General features: G+C 34.6%; 1 protein-coding gene across 1 annotated transcript in view; it reads left to right on the forward strand.

Annotated features, from left to right (window-relative positions):
* SEC6 overlaps positions 1–23230 on the forward strand; it is a 43417-nt gene extending 20187 nt beyond the window's left edge. The window contains exons 10-25 of the mRNA XM_088220530.1: positions 4675–4813; positions 4894–4938; positions 5311–5366; positions 13363–13471; positions 14136–14276; positions 14382–14561; positions 14925–15008; positions 15108–15194; positions 16654–16698; positions 17659–17737; positions 18320–18389; positions 19859–19946; positions 20056–20145; positions 20552–20668; positions 22677–22739; positions 22824–23230. Coding sequence (XP_088076656.1) covers positions 4675–4813; positions 4894–4938; positions 5311–5366; positions 13363–13471; positions 14136–14276; positions 14382–14561; positions 14925–15008; positions 15108–15194; positions 16654–16698; positions 17659–17737; positions 18320–18389; positions 19859–19946; positions 20056–20145; positions 20552–20668; positions 22677–22739; positions 22824–22955 — 1525 coding nt within the window. The 3' untranslated portion in view covers positions 22956–23230. The remainder of the gene's footprint in view (positions 1–4674; positions 4814–4893; positions 4939–5310; positions 5367–13362; positions 13472–14135; positions 14277–14381; positions 14562–14924; positions 15009–15107; positions 15195–16653; positions 16699–17658; positions 17738–18319; positions 18390–19858; positions 19947–20055; positions 20146–20551; positions 20669–22676; positions 22740–22823) is intronic.
* The last annotated feature ends 2046 nt before the right edge of the window (positions 23231–25276 follow it).

Below are 25276 nucleotides of genomic sequence, written 5' to 3' on the forward strand. Positions count from 1 at the left end.
TTTAAATTTTTGATCATATTGGGTCAATGGGTCAAAAATTTGGAGAGTAATTTGGTAACCTATTGTTAGCATGAATTTGAGATGACAATTGCTGTGGCTTTTAACGTTGATCAGTGTGTTGAGGCGTATTTTAAAGTTGACCAGAGACTTATGTTTTTTAGCCGTGCTCCATCAATTTTTGAGATTTGTTTTGTTAAATTCATACTCTGGAATCAGTTTTTATGTGATTTGAATATTTTATGTTAGCGTTTATATTTCTTTTAAAATAAAAAGTATGGTATGTCATTAACTATTAACACCAAGGGGTGCTAGTCTATGTACTAAAATATTTACATATCAAAATAAGGTCTCCTAATTCATCCATAAAATACAAAGGATGACCCATGACCAAAAAACCCAATATCTGGAGCCATCTACTCTAACCCTATTGGTTCCCTCTTCCATCCCTTCAAAAGTTCTGATGTGGTCCACACCGCACTCTATAACTAGATGACGCGGTAGGATACGAGGGGGATTGTTTTGACCCCCCAAAATCTCAAGTAAATATGCAATCAGACACTTACCGTTAAATAAATCCCTCCCTACTTGAAGTTACACCCAACTATATGGAACGTAAAAACAAGAAATGGAAAAATTAAAACGAAGAAAAGAAAAACGCCGTAACTTATCTGATAAGCCGATTTCAATTTCTTGACTCAAACAAGAATTCAGAACAAAAGCTTTAACTTTTATTGATAAATTGAATTGTTCTTTACATCCTAAGATCTTAAACCTTTATATAGACTTTTATTTTCTAATTCTATCCGAAATAGGATTTAGAATTTCTATCTAAATTCTAGGACTTAATTTAATTAGAAAACTTAAATTTAAATTAATTAAAATAATCCAACTCTATTTAGTAGACTAATTTAAACAAATAAAATAAATTAAAATAATGCAACTCCTCCCTATAGTTGAAGTTGACTTCCTCTTTTGACTTGGACTCCAACTCATCATTCTTCTTTTGTTCTTGATTCTTGATAATTCTTTATTGGGAGTCTTGGTGTAAATCACTTAGATTTGATGTAGGATTCTTCAAGAGGTCTTCAACATGCAGATTTCCTTCTAGGCCGAATTCATGGGGCTTCCAGGTTTCTTTTTCATGTTGAATTCTTGCTCCATCTCCTTGGCTGATTGTTTATGACTTGAACTCTTCTTTTTCCAGCTTGTATTCTTCCATGAAGATGTGGATTTCTTCTTTTTTTAGGACTTGTAATGAAGGTTGGAGAATGGTCTCCTCATGTGGGTGGAAGTCCTCTTCCTTCTCCTCTTCTTTTCCATGAGGTTTGAATTCAACAAGACTTGGGGATTCTTTGGTCAATTGCTTCAAGGAGTCTTCTTCTTCTTTTTTCTTCTTGAAATCGGATGCTCCCTCTTCCTCCTCATCGGATTCAAAGAGAATCAACCTCCTCTTGCAGCTAAGCCGCTCTTCCCTTGGTGAGTCTCGGCCTTGGCCAACGGGTGGAGAAACCGGGTTTGGCCGGTTCTTTTTGGCCTTCTTGGGCAGCGGGCAAGCCGCACCTTGGTCCTCCAAGGTGGACCTTGGGCTCAAGGCTCTCTTCTCCTCTCGGGTTGGGCTCTCCAAGCTCCTTTTGGGCCAGCCTTTGGTGGCATGACTCGTGGGCCTCCAGGTTTTGGCCCTTGGCCGCATGAGCCTAGTCTTTTGGCCTCCATGGGCTAAGTGTTTTGGCCTCCATGGGCCTTGGAATCGGGTTGGCTTCAAGAGGGTCCAGCCCATTAGGATCCAAGCCCATAAGTGGGTGGTCATGTGTATAAGCGTGCGTGGCACATGCCTCTCTTGTGGGTTGCCTTGCGGGCAGGTCTGCAGGTTTGTGGGTATTTGGCCCACAGGTTGGCAGCTTCTTGCGGCCTTCCCATTCAACCTGGGACTCCTCTTTTGACAGGAATTCATAGCTTTCGGATATCATGTCAAGGTCTCATGTTTCTTTCTTTGCACACCACCCAAATATTGCAAGAGGAATGAGACCCAAATGTTTTTCCAGACCACTAATACCCTTTCATCCCCATATTTCATCCCTTATATTACCAGTCATTACCTAACTAATCTCCAAAAATCCATATGCCATAATTCATAGAATAGATGCGAGAGGACACCATAGTAAAATATGGTTATAAGTCTCTTTTGTCCTCTTACGTAAAGAGTAACTGTTCACTATAATTTTTCTCCATCTCATCAATTTGTCCATGGTAATAATAGATTCACACTCTTCTTGCCAAGCAAAGAAAGCAACTTTGAGAGGAGTATTCACTTTCCAAATTTACCGGAAATGAAACTTGTTCTCTAATGTATTATTCTTGGTCAAATAATTGTAGAAGGATAAAACCGTGAATTTCTCTGCTGAGTTGAGGGTTTAAACCGGTTGGTCATAATTCTCATATAGAGATGCTGAAGACAATGAGTTCAAAAGAGTTTCATATTCATTTATTTCTCAATCATTAAGGTTCCTCAATATCTCCACGTGCCACTCCCTTCCTCCCCAAAGTCTTTATAGACTCATTAACTGAAATATCCTTATATCTTGCCAAGCAAAGATCTGTAGGAACCTGTCTCGAAGTGCATCCTCTCCAAGTCAAGGTCCATTCAGAAGCTGGTTCTCTCCTCATTTCCAACTGTCCAACTAATACATTCCTGAAATTTATACCTACTCATACATATTTTTTTTCTCGTACTCCCATGCCATGCAGTCTTTTGAAGTCATATTATCATTTGAAGTCATGGTCTCTTGAGACGCTCAGAGAGATGGGTTTTGAGGGTCTCAGATTTGGTCAAGATATAGTTCAAATGTCCCATCTTCAGCTTGCTAATGGTAAGATTCTTTTTCTGTCCGATGACCATGCTTATTTCTATAATGTGATCACCGTGTTGAATATTTTTTGGATTATCTAAGGTTTGCACATTAACCTTGGGATGAGCAGCCTTGCAGATTTTAATGTTGAGATTTAGGGTGTGAGGCCTCTTGCTACTTATATGAATGTGATGTTTTAAAGTGGCCCTTGACCTTCTTTCTATTTCCTTTAGAGGGAATCTGCCAGCTAGTCCCTTGGATTTATATCTAAGTGAGTAGATTATTGGAAGGGTGCCCTTTTCTCTCTCAGGGATAGGATTACTCTTACTCTATCTTTCTTGTCTAGCATCCCCTCTTCGCCTTTCTCTTTTAAAATCCTTAGAGGTTTGGTTAATAAAATTAAGGGGCTGATGAGATGTTTACTTTGCACGAGGTTGAGCGGGTCCAAAGAGATGAATTAGTCAGTTGGGAGAACTGGTGTCAGGGCAAAGAAGTGAGTGGTCTTGGTATTGTAATTCTTCATTGTAAAAGTTTGTCTTTCTTAATTAAATGGTAATGAAGGTTTCCTTTGAAACCTTATTCTCTATGGTAGAGGGTTATGGAGACCAAGTACAGGCTTCACCAGAATGGGTGAGACTCCAAATTGTTTTGTGCACTTACAAGAGCTCATGGAAGGCTGTTTATGGTCTACATTTCTTTTTCTTAACATTCATTTAGCTGAGTGTTGGAGATGACTCTCGATTTCTTTTTTGGGAGGATGACAAGAGCACATGGAAGAGCTTATGGAAGGCTAACGATAGGCTCCTACATGGTCTTTCGGAAGGCTAGTTATGGTCTTTATGTCTTTTTCTTAACATTCCTTTTTATGTCCAATGGCCATGCTTGTTACTTTGGTGAGTGGCTGTCTTTGCTGGTGTATTGGAAGATCTGGTTGGAGCTGATGCTAAAATCTTTCAGAATTATAATCACCTTTTCTGATTCTTTAGAGGAAAGTTTACTTCTTTGGCTTTCATTTGGGCCAAAGATAATAGAAACTCTAAGGTTGTCTCCTTATCATTTTTCACAGAGATCAGTTAGCTATCTTTCTTGTTGTTAGGTGGTCTTTTTCCTTTACTTTTTTTCTTGGAAGCGATCTAGTCCTCCAGATCTGTATCTCATTCTTCCTTTTAATATATTTTTCTATTAAAAAAAGCATTGAGATTACTATAAATATGTAAATTCTATTTGTTGTAAGATAGACCTTCAATTTTTGATAAATTCTATATTGTTCACCAATGAATAACTCTATTCTCGGTGGATTCTAAGGATTCTTATTTTTCTGGTGACCAATAAAACCCTAGTGAATTCTAGGTTGTTCTTCTAGTTGGGCGTCATTAAAGCACCCTTGCAACGTTCAATGAGATCAAGCAAATCTATTCCTGCTTCTATCCTAAGTTACAGGCTAAATGTCATAGTAGAAAATTGCAATTTCATTTAAAAATAGAATTCTTGAGATATTACCGAATTAAAATTCAGTCTTATTATTCTAGGAAATGATCATTCTTTTATTTTGAAAGGAAAAGATAACAATTCATTAGGTACCAAGAAGGTGCCATTCATGTTATAAGAGATCTACTACTGTAGGCAATTTGACAAAAATATCTATGAGGTTTCCCAAATTGATAATTCTTATATTGAACCTGCTTAACCAACAACTCCTTTTGACTTAATACTTTAATTTATCAGCTTTGATGTTTGTTGCTCGTTTAGTTACTTTCATCTTTGGTTGATGCATTTTCAAGATGTGTTAACTATTGGGAGATATGCTGACTTTTCCACGTGGCTGCAGAAAATCTACAACTGCATCTGGTTCTTCTAGAAACCTTACTCAGCAAAAGCTGAAAGTTCAAGGGAAGGGCTACAAGGACAAGTGCTATGAGGAAATTAGAAAAGCTGTTGAGGCACGGTTCAACAAGCTTCTTACAGAGGTGATTTTCTTCGTTTGTGTAGGAAATATTCCCCATTCATTTGTTGATGCTACGTCTTCTAACAGTAATTGCTTCATCAGCTTGTGTTTGAGGACCTAAAAGCAGCTTTAGAGGAAGCTCGAATGGTATGCATAACTTCTCTCGATTTGCGATTTTGTGCATAGTGTGTATTGGTGAATTTTGGGTGTTTCTCCAACGGAAACAAATTTTTCCTCAATAAAAGTTGGAGATTCCTTATGGATAATGGATAAATTTTTGTGCGTGTTTTTATAAGAACTAATGGAGGTTATTTCTGCCATTTGCCCACCTTAATCTCTTTTTTGGTGGTACAATTATTGCAAGTGTTGTCACTATTTATGTGCTAGATATACAATATAGTTTGATAATATTGACCTTATTTTTTCAATTTTAATGTTGGGATCCTTAATTTTATTTGCAACCTGCTTGAAAATATTAATTTGTTCATGATGTCATTTCATTTTCCTTTCAACATTTAGATTGGAGAGGAACTTGGAGATATTTATGATTATGTGGCCCCATGCTTTCCTCCAAGGTTTGTGCTATGTAAAATCTTATTTATTTCCTTCGCTTTATTTTGGATTGCTGTTATGTTTTTAGCTAATAACTTCATGTTTCTTCTTGACTTTATTTTTGATGCTGGGATAACCTTATTGCTTCAGGATAATTTTGTTTCTATAATTTCACTTTTGTTTATCATGGTGTGATCATGATCATGGATTGGGTCACCATCAGATATTGATGCTAGGCAGCTGTATTGGCTGTACATTGTGAAACTTGGCCTTGTTGAACTTTTGAATATCCTAGTAAAATGGGAAAAAGAGATAGGAGAGTGCTGCTGGGAGATTTTGATAGCTATGTAGCTATATAGCTATATCTCGATAAATATGTGTAGTGAGAGAGGGAGGGAGAGAAAGAGAAAACTAAGTTCACTGAAGCTTACCTTTGTTTGTCTTTTATGTAATATAAACTTGACAAGATTCATGGACTGTCTAAAACTATTATAAAAAACCTCTATTTATGAATTCTGGAGAATAACATTTATGAGAACAATATAGTTAATTAGATTTTAATAATTCAAAGCAGATTATGCGGAGTATATTTGGTTGGAATTCTCAAAAGTGACATTTACAACTTACAAACATGACATAGAACCATTCAATTTTACCTCTAGGGAAAGAGGTAATTATAGCCAATTGTTAAATAGTGTATTATATATAATTAGATTAAAGGGCATTAGGCTGAAATATGCCTTGTGTAATTAATTGTCTATTTCCGATTCCATTCTAGAAAGCTTGTACATATGGGGTCATGATATTTAATAAAATACACATCCAACCATTCCTAACATAGTATAAGATCTTTAGAGAAAAAATCCTAACTCTCTTTTACAAACCTATCAGCATTAATTACCAAAATAAGAAGAAAAAAAATCCTAAAGGGGCCAGTCTTTATTGCTGGCCACCACAACCCTTGGAGACGGCCTTCATAGCTGAGATACCAGCTGCGCACGACCTTTGTTCCGCCTCTGTTCAGATGCACCAGCCAACTCCTGTTCAGCCGCAGCCAAGCACAGCCATTGCCAAAGACGCTTATGCTCTGACTAGCTGCGCAATGCGTCCAGTTGTGCTCTATTTTCTACTCTCCTCAGTTGCAAACTTTGCTCTACTCAGACGCACACTTTGTTTGTGCCCTGTTTCGCATGTTCTGTTTTGCACGCACAGCTCATGTTTTTTGCTCTTCTTTCAGCCTTGTTTCATATGCTCTGTTTTGCGCACTCCAGCCCCTCGTCTTGCCATGTTTCTGACCTGCTCAGCTCCAGTGACACTTTCTATTCAGCCGCAAGCAGAGACAGTTGTTCGCCCCTTGTGCGTAGAACCAACAGCCGCGCAGCGGAGTTGCATCTGCCTTTTGCATACAACCCACAGTTATTTGTGCTCCTCCAAGAATAGCTTGTCTAGACAAGGAAGTCCTATTCCAACCTGGCAATCCTTAACTTTGCTCTTTTTAATCGGCCTTAATAGCCTAAAAACGTTACATCATGTCAAAGGTTATGCCTGTAAGGTACTGGTCACCTGACCTATTTGGGTATATTTTCTACCTCCAATGGTTTAAATATCTCGGATAAGCCATTTGTATTATCATGAATTATGGACTCAGGAGCCACAATCAGCATAACTAACTTCACTCAGTTTTTGAATACCTAAGCCCCATGTACCAGCAATAAGAAAATCGTTATTGTTGATGGTTCACTAACCATAGTAGCAGGGCTTGGAACATGAAGCTTAGCCCTCACTTTTCATTTACTGATGTATTACATATCCCTAAACTATGTATTAAACTAATATCAGTAATTAAACTATCTCAAGACCTCAATTTTAAAATGATTTTTTCTTCATCTTTGTAAATTTTAAGAGTGAAACTCGACAAGGATGATTGGACATGCTATGGCTCGAAACAGGTAATACTTCTTGATGCACCTGAGACACCGTGAATTGCTTTTCCCACAATTAGAAGGTTAGGTCATTCCTCATTCTCCACCCTAAAAGTTATGGTTCCCTCTTTGTTTTTGGATTTTAATTATGAAATTTTACACTATGATGTATGTGAATTGACAAAACAGAAACGTGTACATTTTTTCCTAGTAATAAAAGAAGTAATATCCCTTTTAATTTGGTCCATAGTGATATTTGAGGATCTTTATATTCCTGATATCTCTGGGACCTGGTGGTTTGTTTCTTTTATCAATAATTGCACTAGAGTGATCTGGCTTTTCTTATTGAAATCCAAATATGATATTAGTCACATTATTCTCCAATTTCAGAACATGATTAAAACAAAGTTTATGTTTGTGACTACTTTAAATAAACATTATTCTCCTTTCAAAGTGAAGAGATGATTCATGAGTTTTCCTGTGTTTAGACTCCACAACAAAATGAAGTGGTAGAATGGAAAAACAGTCACCTGCTTACCACTACCTGTACTTTCTTGTTTCAAAACCATATGCGCAAATAGTACTTGGGGGAAGTCATTTTGACTGCAACCTATCTTATCAACGGGCTATCATCTCGGGTCTTAGACTTTTGCAATCCTACAAAAGTTCTAGATACCTTTTCTATTGAAGTCCGAATCACCAATAATCTTATCCTTCGAGTCTTCGGTTGTGTTGCCTATGTTTACATATTTCAATCTCAACAAGGAAAGCTTGAACATAGGACCATTAAATGTGTGTTCAAAGGATACGTATATAGAAAGGATACAGAAGTTACCATCCACCCACTCAAAAATTTATGTATCCACTAATGTTATATTTGTAGATACCGAGTCCATTTGATAAAACCTTATTTTTAGGGGGAGAGTATATTGGAAGAAAGGGGGGATCTATTCCTTGTTTTAATATTTCTCTATCTTTAAATACTATTTTCCTCAAAAATTAACCACTACGGATGACAACAGAGTGGTTTTAGGATACGTCTTGCCGAAACTGAACCTACCATGGGCAAAGAATGTGTTGCCCCAAAACTGTCCTGAACTCACAGCGGGTTTTTTAAAAACAGTTTTTTCAGCGATGTGTGGGTTTACGGTGAAACCTACCCAAGTAGATTATTTTTTTTAATCATGAATAAATATTGCCTTGTCCCACCATGCTCTCTCAATCCGCCCCGCCTACATCCCACATCAAACCTGTCTAAAATTAGCAAATACTTAAAACAGATTCATGTGTACAATGAGCTGATAGTAACAGAAAATATTCATTAATTAGAACGTCACAAAAAAAAGTTTGATAAGTTAAAATTAATTTAAGAAAGAAATTGATGAAAATGCCAGAAGTTACCTTGATAAGTAAATACTAATTCTCCGCTCAACAAGAAGCTTGAAGAAAACCTCACTAATTGAAACTAAAACTTTGTAATTTTATTATTCTCAAAACTTCAATGAATACAACTGTGATAGGTTGGCCTATTTATAGTGTATGTCATGTGAATAATAAGGAAAATCATCTCCTAAATTAATTGCAAAATTACATATAAAAATAAATATAAAATAGAATAGGAAACTTGTAATAATTAAAAAGATTATTTTCTAAAATAGAATAGGTATGATCTCTCTTCAAGAAAACCTTTTTAAATAGAGAATATCTTAATTAGTTGTGAAGATATTTTTTTTTTAAAGTTGGAGATTTAATTTTCTCTTTTCTTGAAAAATTGATTGAATTAGGAAGATTTTGTAATTTAAAGAAGATCTTTTGAAATTCTCTTAATTTAATAAAGATCTTTTGAAGATTTCTTAAGTTAAGAAAAATCTTTAGATTTCTTAAGAAAGTAAATGCATCCATGATCTCTCTTGATTTTCTCCATATGTAAATATGCTCTTTTAGGAAAAAATGATCTTGAGTTGGAAACTTGAAAAAATATGATCTTGATTCTCTCTTGATGGATTTCCAAAATTTTTTTTTGCCACTTGAGAAAGTTGTGAAGAAGGAAAGGAAAATTTTCTTCTAGAGAGAAAAATCTCGTTTGAGTGGGAAAAAATCTCTTATAGGTGGGGAGAGATTTCCCATGAGCTTTTAAATTCTTTAGGGGTTGTTTCCTTTCTTGACTTGGTTGGTTGTTTGAATAGTTCAAGCCATCCGTGCTCACATTAGGTACTCATCAACCGAATCTTTTAAGTTAATAAGAACTTTATAAATCTCTTCTTTTGCCTTGTCACTGTCATATCCATACAAGTTTGGCTAATGAATTCAATGACATCCATCTTGTATCTAGGATAAAAAATAGTTGCAATTTCTACTAGACCATAATCTCTGCGAATACTTGTCAAACTTTGCAATTATTTATGATGCCATGCATGAAATGACAAGAATGGGAGAAGATAACCAATCATCTAATGCGTTCTCTATATTTATTATTTTTAGAAAATAACTATTTGCAGTCACATAAGAAGTTCCAGAAAAAAACTTGGTAATACCATTAAAGATTTTTAACTTCTCACATATCACTTTTGGCATCTTCCAGTCATAATCACTCGGCACACTCTTGTATTTTGATCCACGTTGCTTCAACAAACAAAGACATCTTAGTAAATCAAAGTAGTGACTAGGACCAAATAGGTAGAATTCCACTTAATCTTGATATCTTGATACAACTTTTTAAAAATAGGAAAACGCAATTGGCATGTTGTGTCCTCAAACTTTTCTATCCCTTTTTATATAGACGACGAATATATGATACTATCTCTAACCTTCTCAATAGCATCTACGATGACTGCTAATCCACTTTTACAATTAAATTCAGAATATGCGCATAGAAAAGAACTATTCAATATTATGAACTTGTATCAAGTTTCTAACCAAACCCTCGACTACAACATCATTAATTGAGCAATTATCAAGTGTAATACTTGATAATTTCCTATTAACATTTTAATCATAAATCACTTCAAAAATTCAATGGTTACTTCAGTAGTATGAGGAGTTGGCACATAACAAAACCTTAAAAAAAATAAATACAATCCAAACTTAAACTTTGAACTTATTACCACAAATGTATAAATGAATTATTTATTTTTAAATTATTTAAATAACTCAATGTAAACATGGATAAGTTATAAGTTACATCTGCATACATAATAAGGTGAGAACTTAATTCCCAAGAATCATTGATGTAGTGTGCTATAACTACCATGTACCCTTCTTTTGATGATCAGCTATCCACATGTCAGTTGTTATGCCAATTCAGCTTGAAATTCCCAGCAACTCAACCATTGTTTTCTTTTTATTCTCTTTATACATTTTGTTGCTCTTAAGTAGACAACGGGACTCATTATTCTCATTGTTTATCATAGTGATGGAGGCGTTTAATAAATTGCTTTTGAAGGCAAGGGAGTAGGAGATTACACACTTGTCTTTTGCAGATGATACACTAATTTTTTACCAACTAGATGAAAATACCTCGCAAACACTTATTGTGTGTTTTGTTGTGCTTCCAAGCAGTTTTAAATTTGAAAATCGACCTCTCTAAATCGGAGATGGTGAGGCTGGGGGAAGATAGTGACACAAGTTGCTTAGCAAGTGTCTTGGATTGCAAGGCTTGGGTGCAAAGTTTAAAGATGTAAAGACTTGGGATTTGGTGGTTATAAAATTTGAGAGGAGGCTTGCAGGGTAGAAAAGAAGTTTACTCTCGAAGGGTGGTCGTTTGACTCTAATCAAGAGTACCTTGTCCAACCTCCCTATTTACTATATGTCCCATATCTCTCTGTCTGTTAATGTTACAAAAAAGATTAGAAGCATTACAATGCAGATTCTTATGGGGTTTGGATGAGAAAAGGAGCTACCATTTGGTTGCTTGGGGTGAGGTGAAGAGAACGATTTGTGAGGGGTTTTCGGAATTAGGTCTATGTTAGAGATGAACAAGGCATTGCAAGGGAAGTGGGTTGGGCAGTTTATGAAGGAGAGGGATGCTCTTTGGAGGAGAATTATAGAGAAGAAGTATGGCACAATTGATCATGGTTGGTACTCTCGTGCGATGGTGAGATCATGTGGAAGAGGGATGTAGCGCATATTATATATGAGAAAAGAGGCTTTCAGTGAATGCATTCTGTGGCAGGTTGGGAAAAGGAATAGAATTGATTTTTGGTTGGATTTGTGGCTGGAAGGTGGGGTGCTCGAACACATGTTCCCACAGATTTATATTATTGCTAGACAAAAGGTTACGTCAGTTAAAGAGGCAATGGGAACTCGTGAAGGAGAGAGTGGAAGGTGGAGGTTGTAAGAAACCTCAATGATTGGGAAATCTTTTTGTATGTAGCATTATTAGCTTTGTTGGAGTCTGTAGCTTTGACCGAGAATCATGATCAACCAGTGTGGAAACTCACAGAATCGGGTCTTTTCATGGTGAAATCTCTATACAGATATTTGACTAAAGAAGGAGCCTGTAGAAGGTAATTTCTCTTATAGACAAATTTGGAAGATAAAGGCATCGTTAAGGATTGTTTTTTTTTTTTTTTGCTTGGAAAGCAGGCAGGTTGTGCATTTTGACAATTAACAATTTAAAAAGGAGGCGAGGATTATGGTTAACTTGTGTTCTTTATGTAAGAGGGCCAAGGAGTTTTGCAATCATTTGTTGCTTTCGTGGCCAGTGGTGTATATGTTATGGTCAATGGTGTATGGGCTTTTAGGTGTAAAGTGGGTCGTGGCCAGGTCTGTGAAAGAAGAGTTATGGGCATGGCGAGATTTGGCTAGAAAGAAAAGATTGTTGGGGTTAGTTCTGCTGGCAATTTTTTGGGTGGTGTGGAAGTAGATAAAGAAGAGAATGTTTGAAGGGATTGAAGAGGGTGTGGACAGGATTCGAGAGAGATGGTTCCAAACCTTTAGCTCTATGGTTAGGGGTAAACAGATTACTATTTGGAAGAGTTAGGAGAGTTAATTGATATAATTACAGAAATGTAAGTAATTTTCTATATAGGTGGCACCCTCTTGGTGCCTATACATAATGATATTTTATTCTTTTTATTTCAGAAAAAAAAAAAAAGAAAAAGAATATCGCTCTTAAGAGTGTTTCTAGAAGGAAGTTGAAATAAAGGCTGAAGCTGACAAACAAAATTTTTAATTCCAACATGGCCAACTATAGCTAGGCGATATTCATGCATAATTACTATGTTCGCAAGGTACTTCCTATACTCAACTTGATCAATTGCATAATTTCCAATGTTTGATTTTCTATCAACTTTTTTCTGATTGTTGACCGAAACCATTTGTCTAAGATGTTGAAACCTCTCTATGCCGGTGACATCTTTCTATATGATTTTTCAAATGACTTGTACCATTTTTGGCTTCACCCTCTAATTTCTTTCTATATTGATTACATATTGCTTTCCTAGCACTTTCGAAATGCTCCCAAACTTCACTAGTTAGTCGTCCTCCATTACTTTAACTTTCACTATCACTATTAGTTTTTTAAGGATTAGTTTTTTTAAGATCAAAAGAAGTACTGGGTAATGGTTATTCTTCCCTTGGGCTAAGACTAATAGGACTATGACATGTAGTCATATTACGTTTCTTGGTTTCCGCTTGAAGCTTGAGAGTCAATTGAATTTATCATTTTTCAAATTATAACCTGTAAACTAAAGAGAGTAATTACAATGTATGACATGTAAGGTGATTATTGCTTGAATAAAATTTAGAAAAATAGCCATTTGCTCTAAAAAATGCATCATGTTTTAAATCGTCAAGAAAACAACAAAAAGATATAACTATTTCCAAGACTACAAAGATAAAGAAAGAACCTAAAAAGCAACATATTTATGTAGTGCATATAAAATAAAATATAGTGCATATAAAGAAAGAATCCTCTATGAGATAGTAGTACAGACAGTATTTTAGTTTTCTTTTGCTGCTTTGATTGGATTACCATTTTAATTCTGTTAATAGTTGCAAATGTATGATATACATGCTCTTTTACCACTTTAAACTTGTAATTGTGCGTATTATTCAACCTTCTATGAAATGCATTCTTATTTAATATCCCTTGCAGATATGAAATATTCCAACTCATGGTGAATCTATATACTGAGAGGTTTATACAAATGCTTAGAATGCTTAGCGACAGGGCAAATGAACTAACAAATATAGAGATCTTAAAGGTATGTAAACCTAGACATGTTTATGCTTTCAATATGTCGACTCTCATTGACTTGTCATTTTGATGTTTTGGAGGATATTGCATATAATATGATAGTGTAAAGTGTTAAAAACTTGATGAGTTGCTAAATTCGATATGACATATCTACCATAAGAAAATTCCAGTTCTTGTTTTATCTTATAAAAAAGACTTCTCAGTGCTGGTTAGAGTCTAGGTAGAGCAAAATCCACTACTGCCATATTTCTTATGTATGAGCACTTGATAAAGCATATAGATTAATATGTATGTAATATATATGATATCTCAACCATTTAGATACTGAAGCTCAATCATCACACAGCAAAAGTTTTTTCAGGCATCCCTCAAAGGATGATAATGCACTTCACCTGGCAATTGCATTACCATTGTTACTTGGTTTTATTTATTGGCACCACATTGAAGTTTTCATAGACAGAAAAGTAATTTAAGCATTTGATTGAGGTACTATTTTATTTTGCCTAATGGGTTTAATTATCACTTGAATCTTTTTTCTATATCATTCTGTTATGAGGAGTTGCCTGGCCGAATAAAATTCTTGCTCTATCCTTTTTTTTACTCTTTATCATATCCTTTTACTCTCTGTTATTTAATTTTAGGAGCTTACAGATCTTGCTGCTTGCAATTAGGTAACTGGCTGGGTAGTTGAATATCAAGAAAATCTGATTGGTCTTGGTGTTGATGAGTCTCTTGCACAAGTCTGTTCTGAGAGTGGTTCCATGGATCCTCTCATGAACTCATATGTTGAGAGGATGCAAGCTACAACAAAGGTAATGATAAAGTATCAATTTTTTCAGGCTTGTGATATTTACTTTTAGGTTAGCTTAGATGTCTTCTCTTGTTTGACTGTTGCTTTTGTTTTTTCCTCTTCCTAGAAATGGTATTTGAACATCCTTGAGGCTGATAAAGTGCAAGCACCAAAAAAAACTGAAGAAGGAAAGCTATATACTCCAGCTGCTGTTGATTTGTTCAGGATTCTAGGAGAGCAAGTGCAAATTGTTAGGGATAATAGCACTGATGTGATGCTATACAGGATTGCTCTGGCAATTATTCAGGCAGGTTAAAGACTTTCATACATATGCTTTGAGATTTATTTCAAAATTCTGCTGATTCCCATTAGGCGTGGAAAATTTGTTGGAGGATCAAGAAGTTTCGGAAATATGTTAGGTTGGAAGGATTATTTTTCTCTCTTTTTGTTAGTAGAAAGAGAGAAAGTTGATACAATCAAGATGGAGAAAATAAAGTATCCCACCCAAAAAAAAAGCAACAAAAAGAAACCTAAAAAAATAAGGCCAAATAGCAATTCCCCTCACAGCATCACCACCAGAACAGAAGCTTCAGTTCCCTTATAATCCTGCTTCTTTCACTTCTCACAATAAATTTTTTTATTCTTCAAGGTATCAGTTTGACCATTTCAGGTAATGATAGATTTTCAAGCAGCCGAGAGGAAGAGACTTGAAGAACCTGCTTCTGACATTGGTCTGGAGCCTCTATGCGCAATGGTTTGCTAATATTTTATTGGTACAATTTGTGGCACTATGCTTTAGTAATTGCATGGAAATACTATTTACGACTCCTCTTTTGCTCTTAATGTTGAATAGATTAACAACAATCTGCGATGCTATGACCTTGCAATGGAGCTGAGTCACAGCACCATAGAAGCTCTACCACAAAACTATGCTGAGCAGGTTATGCTGTTTCATTCTTGATCTCTTTCATGTTTTCTTTTGTTTGTTCTTTGATAAGAATCACGGCTTTGCTACTGATAATACTAGATTTCCATGAAGTAATTCTAACGCAGGAAAGCAAGTCACCAAAATGGGACAGTTATGGTATTAAAAATATTATCAAAACAAGTAAGGAGCTAAAATATTTTATAAATTATTAGGAATATTCAGCTTGCTTGGGTCATGTTCTGGAGATAACTTCCAGGATAACTATTCTTTCTCCTCATATAAACCAAATTTGCTCTCCTTGGAGCAGATTATGAATGAAGAAATTCTATCAAAGTTTTGAGTACTTTTCTTACTCAAGAGATTGTTGGGTTCTCTTTTAACGGGCTCATATTTAAATTAAAGATAGGCAAAAGAAGAAAGACACAAATATTCACAACTACCTATTGAATTTTCATGTTCATTGCCTTGTAACTCAATCAATCAGTAGGGAACGTAACAGTTTCCCTCTCTCTAAATGGCCCATAAAATAGAAAGTGGTGACGAGGGTCAAAATTTTCCTTTTGTTGTTTGGAACATGCTCAAACTGCTCTGAATGGAAGCAGCTACTGCTAGCTCTGCCCAACAAATTTTAGAGCTACTTCACATAACCTTCTAGACCAGTTGCATTGTAGAAGTAGCAAGAGGCAGCTGCTCTTTTAGGCAAGTAAACATTCGGTGAGCTGACTTTCCCTTTATTCATTGATCTTCGATCGGTAAATTTTTTTTCCACACAGCTTCCTATTCAAAAAAGTTACTTGGGAGCATTTTTCATGAACTTTTAGTAAAACTCCTTGATTGTAGCATCTCTAGCATATAGATATTTGCATGATACGTACAGATAGAAAGAGGTCCTGCTAATCTAGGTTAAGATTTTGAAGCTATTCTTATATTTCCATAGGTCGTGCCTAGCCCTCTGCACCATCCCAACAATATCTTTAAGTACAAATATTCAGTTAATTTTTGTTTGATTTACTTCTGAGCAACAGTAGTGCTGTATTTGTCAATTGCAAGCAAAAAAGAACAGCTTTGAATTTAGGTTAAGATTTTGAAGCTATTCTTATAGTTTCATAGGTCGTGCCTAGCTCTCTGCACCATCCCAACAATATCTTTAAGTACAAATATTCAGTTAATTTTTGTTTGGTTTACTTCTGAAGAACATTTGTGCTGTAAATGTCAATTGTAAGCAACAAAAACAGGTTTGAATTTTTTATTTGTTAATTAGACTGTTATATGCTGCTCTGATACTAAGAAGATGGTAAAGCTAGAATTACTTCCTCAAAATAAAACCTCCTTGATAGAAGAAACCTCCTTGGAGGTACTTTTGCATGATGGCAGGCCGAAAAGATAGATGAACAGAGTGATTTCTATTACATTTTGTGTTTATAATGTCATTTTTTTTCATCTGTTGTGCATTTCCTCTTCTCTTATTCAGGTTAATTTTGAAGACACTTGCAAAGGTTTCCTTGAGGTGGCCAAGGTACTTCTTTTAGAAGAAAAAGAGGAATTATATTAACATGATCCCGTAGGGTACATGTTCTTGAATGTCTAAATTCTAAGCATCTTGTATAATAAACACTTAATCAATTATACGTTACTAACTAGTATTGTTTTTTCCTCCATTCACTAGAAATGTGTCCGGTATCTTTTTGTGTTCATGACTGTGTTTTGTTTTATATATATAACATCATCGCAGTTTCCTAAAAGTTTATATTAATGTTATTATTATATTTAGTACCAAATGACTTCACTCTTATTGATCGAGTCCCATATTTTTTCTGTAAAAATTATTGCATCAGACACTTAGATTTGTACCTTGTGGAAGATTTCCACCTGAGTCCTAGAGATAATGTCCTAGAGCATTCTTATTTGTGGTTCAAAAGTATTGTTTATAAGTGAGTTTCAATTGTTAATTTACTTTCACATTATGCATTTCATGGTTTTTAGCATCTTTTTAGCTAGTGGCAACAGAAGTTCATATGTATAATTGAATCAATTTTGGGCTATGTATAAAATTTTATTGATTTTTAATCTTTAAAACTGGTTGTTAGGTGTCATTCTCATGTTCTGGGTTGTAGCGTAAACGGGTTTCCTTCAATAATTTCGTGTCTGGATCAGGTTGTGTTATAATGTGTTGTTATAAATTGTCAGCCCACCTTTAGCTATCATGCAATGAATTTGCATAGCTCTTTTGTACTGATTCCTTTTCCACCTTTTCTGTGTTTTGGCCTTCTTTTCTGCTTGGCTTAGGAGGATACCTAATCCTTCCTCTTGAATTTCTGTTTCCCTCTGGTAAAATCTTCTTTTCTTATTGAAAAATTTATTAATTTTCTTCTAGGTTTAGGTAGCTGCCTTGTTTTAGCATGCATATTAAGCCCACTGGATCTCTTTAAACTGTAAAAAAGATAGCTAAAATATCCAAGTTACTTTTTGATGGTAGGAAGCTGTGCATCAAACTGTTCATGTTATCTTTGAGGATCCTGGAGTTCAGGAGTTGCTTGTCAAGCTTTATCAAAAAGGTTGGTTAGTATTTACTTTGATGATTGTTTTTTTGTTGATGAATTATGGGCCTGTATCTTTAACTTCTTTTAAATAGCTTATGAGCTCATAAGGCTATAAGCTCCTGAAAAAGTCGGTTTCCCCTGTGTTTGTTGAGATTTATTTTATATGGGTTATAAGTTGTACATAAACATAAGCATTTGGTTGCACCAAGTACAGGCATTTTATTCAAAAAAAGTGTTAGAATGTAATTCTTGAAGTACAAAAATCTTAACATAATTTTTAGCTTGATGCAGTTGCAGTTGTATATGTGTTTTTATCTAGCTACTAACTATATATAATTTCTTACTTATAGTCAAGACAGCTATATTAAGTATTTTTCGCGTATTGCAAAAGGGGTATAGCAATTTTCTTTTTTCGTCAGCCCTTGAAATCTTTGATATAGTGATTTACTTACCTTCATTTGATATAATGAATCAGTATCATATACTGGCACCACTATTTCTCACTTGGCTATAAGAAAAAAGAATTTTGTTCATGATAGTCTTAAATATCTTGGAAAATTTGTGTTACATTGATCTTTATCCTTTTGTCTATTTCAGAGTGGTCTGAAGGACAGGTTACCGAGTACCTAGTTGCAACATTTGGTGATTATTTTACAGATGTGAAAATGTGAGCTTCCCTTTTATTGGACTTACATTATTAGTTTTCAGCATGTCTTCCTTTTTTTTGTTTTTCCGCCTGAGGAGCCGGAGGGAGGAGATAAAAGGAATATGAAACATAAATTATTATTTCCAACATGTCTATTAGGATCTATATGATATTTTGCCATCTACTTCACATAGAAATTGGTCGCTATTCTATATTGATTTTTTTTGGGTCTATTTTTTGCTTTTAGTTGAGGCCTAGGTTTCCCCATTGTATTTCTCTTCCCGTCCTTTACAAGGCTTCTTTTTTCATCTTAAAAAAGAAAATAGGCAAACTAAGGAGTTGCATGTGGATAGGTTGTGAAAATACATTCTGGTTTGCTGAGGGTGGAGATAGCTGTAATGATTTTCATTCAAGAACAAATAGCAGCATGGTTAACATTATATGAGGCTAGAGATGGGCAAGATTTATAGACCTAATGTTTTGGACCATGGGAATAAATAGCTTTCCTTTTTTCACACTTTTTATTTCAACAAAAATAAATAGCTTGCCTTTTGTTGGACTTCTAATGCCTTAAACTTTTCCTGCTGAGAAGCTGGAGAGAAGAGATAAAAGGAACACAGAACATGAACAATTAGTTGTCAGCATGCCTATAGACAAACTAAATCTCTATAAGGATATTTCACTGGTTACTTTGTAGCTCTTGTATTTGAGTTGAGAACCTAAGGCGAAAGAACCTTGCTCAGAAGGTCCCTTGGTGTGGCAAGTCGCCTGATTCCACTACGTCCCTGTGTGGATATTCTCCTTCGTCCTCCCGGAGAGATGCGTTTTCAAACGACCAAAGAGATAGAAGAGAAAGATGGTAGGCTAAGACAGAAGGAGCACAGCTTTTGATCTTTCCCTTGGATATTTCAACTTCCATTGCTCGACTTCTGTCATCTCTGTCTATTCCGTTTAGGGGCTTATTTATTCCGATTTACCTGTCTATATCGAACATCTTTTGTTTTGATTATCTATTTCTTTTTCGTTTTTTTTTCTATTTTTTACTTTTAGTGGACCCCTAGTCTCCTACAATGTATTCTCCTTCGCTTCCTTCTACATCTAGAAATAAAATAGACAAACTAAGGGGGGGCTATGTGTATAGGTTGCTAGTCTTTCCCGTTTTCTTGAGGGTAGTAGAGGGTTGTAATGATTTTCATTTAAGAAAAAGTAGCAGCATGTTGTAATTTGATACAAGACTAAAGATGGGGCAAGATTTGGAGGTCTGAATCTATCCTTGCTCTTATAATATTTTGGCCCATGGGAATAAATTGCACCGGAATGTATGATAATAATGTAGTTTCCCTAAATTATTAACTATGGTTAATGGATTGACTAATTATGGGTCAATCCAGGCAGAATCTTTCATCCTGTGCCTTGAAAGTAAATGTGTTAGTCTAGCCTCTCTGCTTAATTTTTAGGGTTTGTCATTTATTTTACTGGTTCTTTTTTAGGTATGTTGAAGAAAGATCATTTAGAAGATTTGTTGAAGCATGCCTGGAAGAAACAGTGGTTGTCTATGTGGATCATCTATTAACACAGGTTTTTATTTAAATAAAACTTCAACCATCCCCATCTCTTCTCTTTGGTTGGTTATTTGCAAATCTTGTGAAGTATTATTATGTATTGAGCTTGTTGCTTATCATTGTAGCGAAACTACATCAAAGAAGAAACTATTGAACGGATGAGGCTAGATGAGGATGTTCTTATGGATTTCTTCAGGGAGTACATAAGTGTCTCAGTAAGTAAGGATGCTTATTGTGGTATTCTGATTATTATGCACGATCAGATCTTAGGCTATGTCCAAAGAAATAAATTTTATTTTTGAAATTCATTTGAAAATCTGTAAATTTAATTAGAGATGGTTATGAAATTGCTTCCAAAAAATAAAATTTGACATTTTAGAGAATCTAGAAAGAAATTCGGAATGCATTATTTTAATTCTACTTGAAGTTCCTAGATGTCAATTTTTATTTTTTTCTAATAGAAATTTCATCCTCTCCTAATTGAAGGAAGTATAAAATTCGAATGTTATCCACAAAATTTCTGGATTTGTTTCAAAAATAACCTTACCACTGGTTAATCTGCTTGCATCAATCGATTTCAATTCTTTGTTGGATTCTGATTTTCTCGGACATCTGCTGCAGAAAGTTGAAAACAGAGTGAGAATACTGAGCGATCTTAGAGAACTTGCTTCTGCGGAAAGTCTGGATGCCTTTACACTGATCTACTCAAATATTCTTGAACATCAGCCTGACTGCCCGGTAAATCTTAATGACTTATTAGAAGCTAGTTTTACTTAATTCTTTTCATCCAACATGGACAAATATCGTTGGATGTGAATTCTTTTAATTTTTTAGGGGAGAATGGATGTGAATTTATTTAAAGATTTCTTTAGGCAGTAGAAATTTGAGCATCCTGCAGGATTTGTTTGGGAGAGGATGGAGAGAATGGTAAGTAATGAAATGGAATGGAATAGAATATAAAATGTTTTACTTTTTAGGACAAGATGATAATGGAAATAAGAGTAAAATATACTAACTCGTCTGTTGGAGGTAAAAGAGAGAAGAACTGAAGATTTTTTGACGTATAGAAGACAATAATACCCTTATAGAAGGAAAATAAGTGAATAAAAAAATGCAGTTAATTTAGTTAAAATAAGATTTTCAAGTTTATTCTGTTTTTTGTTTCATTCATTCTTCCCCAATTTGGAGAACTTTGGGCCATTGGCAGGGAATGGGAGTAAAATTTTCACCCTTTTTTCCTTTCCATTCCATTACAATGTCATCCCAGATGAAGTTAAAAATTTTATATTCTAAAATTTCTATTCCATTTAATTCCCTTGCCATCTCTCAAAAATACCCTTTTAAGCTTGTGGAGATCTTGTTGTCAATATCTTTATTAAAGCATTAAGGCCCTCCATAGTTGAATTAAACTGTTTTAAATTTTGAGTTTAGAGTTTTTATTTTCCTGAACCAAGTATATGGTTGCTAAGATTAGAAATTAAGGTTTTAGAAAGAGAAGAATGGAAAAATACGTTTAGCTCTTGAAAATAAATTGTTTATAACATCTAACGTAAAATTATATTGAATATTATTATATTCTTTTAATTTGTTTATATGGTCAATCATTTCTAAATAAGTAGAGCAAGTATAATTTTTCCAAAATTTAGTAGTCTTAAATTGTAGGACAACTTACGGTTTTACTTCATGGAGGTTTTTTTTTTCACATTTACTTCTTTGTTTGTTTGACAATCTAATATCTCGAGTTTAACAGCTAGCCATTTTACGTAATATCATTGTCTTGGAGGACATTGACATGTCTATGATTATAAAAATGTATGAATAGAAGTTAAAATCTAAACAAATCAAAATTAGTCAAAGAAAATCCACGAGTAAGGTCCTAAACGGATAGATACATGTCACAAAAAGTACAGAGGTATTAAATGTGGAAAAGAAAAAGAAACCTAATCACAAGTTATTAAACTATATTTCCTCCTAAATTATATGGAGACTAATTAATTATATATGTATATTTGTAAAAGAATTTTATTTGTGTCAATTATTTGTGCAAACTATTTTGGACTGTAATTTTGATGGTTTCAGAAAAAAATAATAAATAAATCATGGCTAGGCTAAGTGTACCTGTGTAAGTATTGTTATAAACATTAAAAGAGATGATTTATTAAAATGATAGCCCCATATTTGTAGCCTATATTAGATGTAGAATTTTGTTGATACAGGAACAAGACGGTGTTCAGCTTACTGTACCTAATAAACATGTCGAGTAATAATTATTTGTATTTTATGTTTTATGGCAGACAAGTAAACTCGTTTAATAAACTCTCATGTTTTTTTGTCCCATTACATTTCCAATCATTTGCTATTTTCATGTCTTTGATATGCATTATATTATGAAATTATTGTGCTTTTAATTACCTCATCTTCCATCCTGAATTCTTTGGAACTAGAGATTAAATTCACTTTGAGAAGTAGAAATTGAAGTTTGAATTCAAGTTGGATGTAAAGATCAACTCTAGCACCCCAGCTTATGTTGTGATTGTGCATGTTGACATGAAAATCAGAACTAAGAATTCAGTGGAAGATGAATCTAGCCAAAATTTTGTGATTTGGAAACCGTCTTTTTAGAAAATTCTTTTCCATTTAATTAAACCAAAGTTATTTCCATTCTGTTTAAAAGAGTAGGTTTCTCTAGAAACAAGAAACATTTTTCGCAAATGAAACTCCTAATTTTTGTTTTTCTCAATTACAGCCAGAGGTTGTGGAGAAACTTGTTGGCTTGCGAGAAGGCATACCCAGGAAAGATGCCAAAGAGGTACATTGAAACGCTTCAATTGATTATTTCACGGATGTGATTGAGAACCCTCTTGTTGATATGTACATATCCCTTATCAAACAGGTTGTGCAAGAGTGCAAAGAAATTTATGAGAATTCCCTTGTTGATGGAAATCCTCCCAAGACAGGTTTTGTCTTTCCAAAGGTGAAATCTTTATCAGCCTCTAAAGGATCTCTCTGGCGAAAATTGACTTAGTGCTGGTTGTACATGAAGTGTGTTGTAAATGTTACAATCTTTTTCTTCTGTCCTTCTTGGTAAGGTTCTGTATTTTTTGATCTAGTGTACTATTTATAGTTCCCTTCATGGGCCCACCACCGCTTCACCCTCCCACTGATCTCTTGTAAGAGGGGTCTATATGATTTATTGTTGCATCAGCTTTGGGTGATGTAACTAAATACTCTTTGTTTTACATGGTATATAGATCAATTTGATATGTAAACTCCAAGTTATTCTTGGAGGCTTTAGATGAACTGCATCCCCGTTTTTCTCCACTTAAACCATTTTGTCAATATCCTGACGTTCCTGCATCTCCTGCAAGCAGCCTTTGTTGCTTTTCAGTAGTAGAATTCCAATAATTTTATTGGTTAGTTGGTTAGTTAGCAGTTAGTTAATAGCTAGCTAATAGTTTTTAGAGTTAATAAATGCACATGTACTCATAAATACAGAAATACCTTCTGTATTCAGATAATTTTTTCAATGAATGAAAGAATAAAGAATTTTTCTTGCCTATCACCTTCATCTTCTTTACTTTGAATTCTACTGTAAATTCATTCTTGTTCATGGTATCAGAGCTACACCGATTACATGATGGCGACGAATCAATTTTAGATTAATTTTATTTCGATTTGAAAATTTTTGATGATGAATCAATCAAGTGGAAGTTTTGGAATTTTCCTATTTTCAACGTCTTTGAGTGGCATGAATTATCGTACATAGAGCAAATCAGTCAAGATTGCATTGATAGTCAAAGATAAATTGGGTTTGGTAACTAGTAAAGTGAGGATGCCTTCTAATGAATCTGTAAAGTAGGAGGATTGATTTGCCAACAATGTCATGGTAGTTTCTTATATCTTAAACTCTCTCTCAAAAGAATTCCATGACTCATTCCTTTATGTGAATCTTGCTCAAGAGTTGTGGGACAAATTAGAGAAGAGATTTGGGGAATCTAATGGTTCTCAAGAATATCAGAAGAAGAGAGAATTAGGTTCTATCTCTTAAGATAATGATTCTCTCACACTACATTTTACCAAACTCTATCGATTATGAGATGAATTAAATAGTCTTGTTCTAACTCCATAATGCACATGTAGAAAGTGTACTTGCGATATTTCAGATCAGATCTTGAAGTTAAATGGAAATTCGAAGATTATGTAATTTCTTATAGGTCTTAATGATTCCTATGATCAAACTAAAAATCAAATACTTTTACTTGATCATCTGCCTCACATTGATGAAGTGTATTTGATGGTGATAAATATAAAAAGACAACGATAGGTTTGCAAGTGTCTTTGCTGAGGGGATGGACATGACAGCTTTGATGACTTCTTCTAGTCCACAAAAGGGTACCGGTTTGGTAAAGAGTAATTTTAGGAATAAAGAATCAGTTAAGAGGGAAGATAAATTCTGTACATACTACAAGAGAATAGGCATTTAAAAGACACATGCTTCAAGCTCCATGACTATCTAGATTGGTATAAGGAGCTAAGGTAGAAAAAGAAAAGATCGGGTGGCTATAGAGCTAAGGTCAATATGGCATATACTCCCCTTGATGATGAGGAAATGGTAGGTGATCTCAAAAAGTGAGAAGAAAGTGAAATGAAGCTGTCTATGAGGAAATAATTCAAGATGAACGGTCAAAGATGCTGAAAGGAAAGTTTACTTTAGATCATAATTTTGTTGGCTATGCACAAGAATTTGTAGGTATAATTTCTGATATATCTCCTAAAGGTTCATGTTGGATAATAGATACAAGGGACAATAATCACGTTTGTGCCATTAGTTCGTTATTTCGCAATCTCAATAAGATTAAAAGGCAAAGTTATGTCCATTTACCAAATGGTTCAATTTTAAAAGTTGAATATTCTTGTGACAGTTTTAAAGAATGAATTGATTTTGAAAGGAGTGTTATATATCCTTTCTTTTCATCACAACCTATTATATGTCAACAAGTTGACCATAAGAACTGGTGTCATGTTCACCCTTTACCTTGATTTTTGCCTATTACAGGATCAGAAGACTAGTAGGACGGTGGTTGTTCGGCAATATATACTGCCTTGATTTTACTTCATTCAAACTAGAAACCTTAAATCAGTATGACTCTCATTCCTGTACTCCTATTTCAAATTCTTTTTTGAACAGTAGGGTGGTTAATGATGTGATAGAAACCTCAACATGTTGGCATAAAAGGTTGGAGCATCCATCTTCAGTTGTCCTCTAAAAGTTACATTTTGAGATTAATAAAGAAAATTTGTGAACTAAACCAAGCAATGTATATGCAAGAGCAAAACAGATAAGAT

Source organism: Carica papaya, chromosome 1 (assembly GCF_054855325.1).
Source record: "Carica papaya isolate Zhongbai chromosome 1, ASM5485532v1, whole genome shotgun sequence".
NCBI classification, from domain to species: Eukaryota; Viridiplantae; Streptophyta; class Magnoliopsida; order Brassicales; family Caricaceae; genus Carica; species Carica papaya.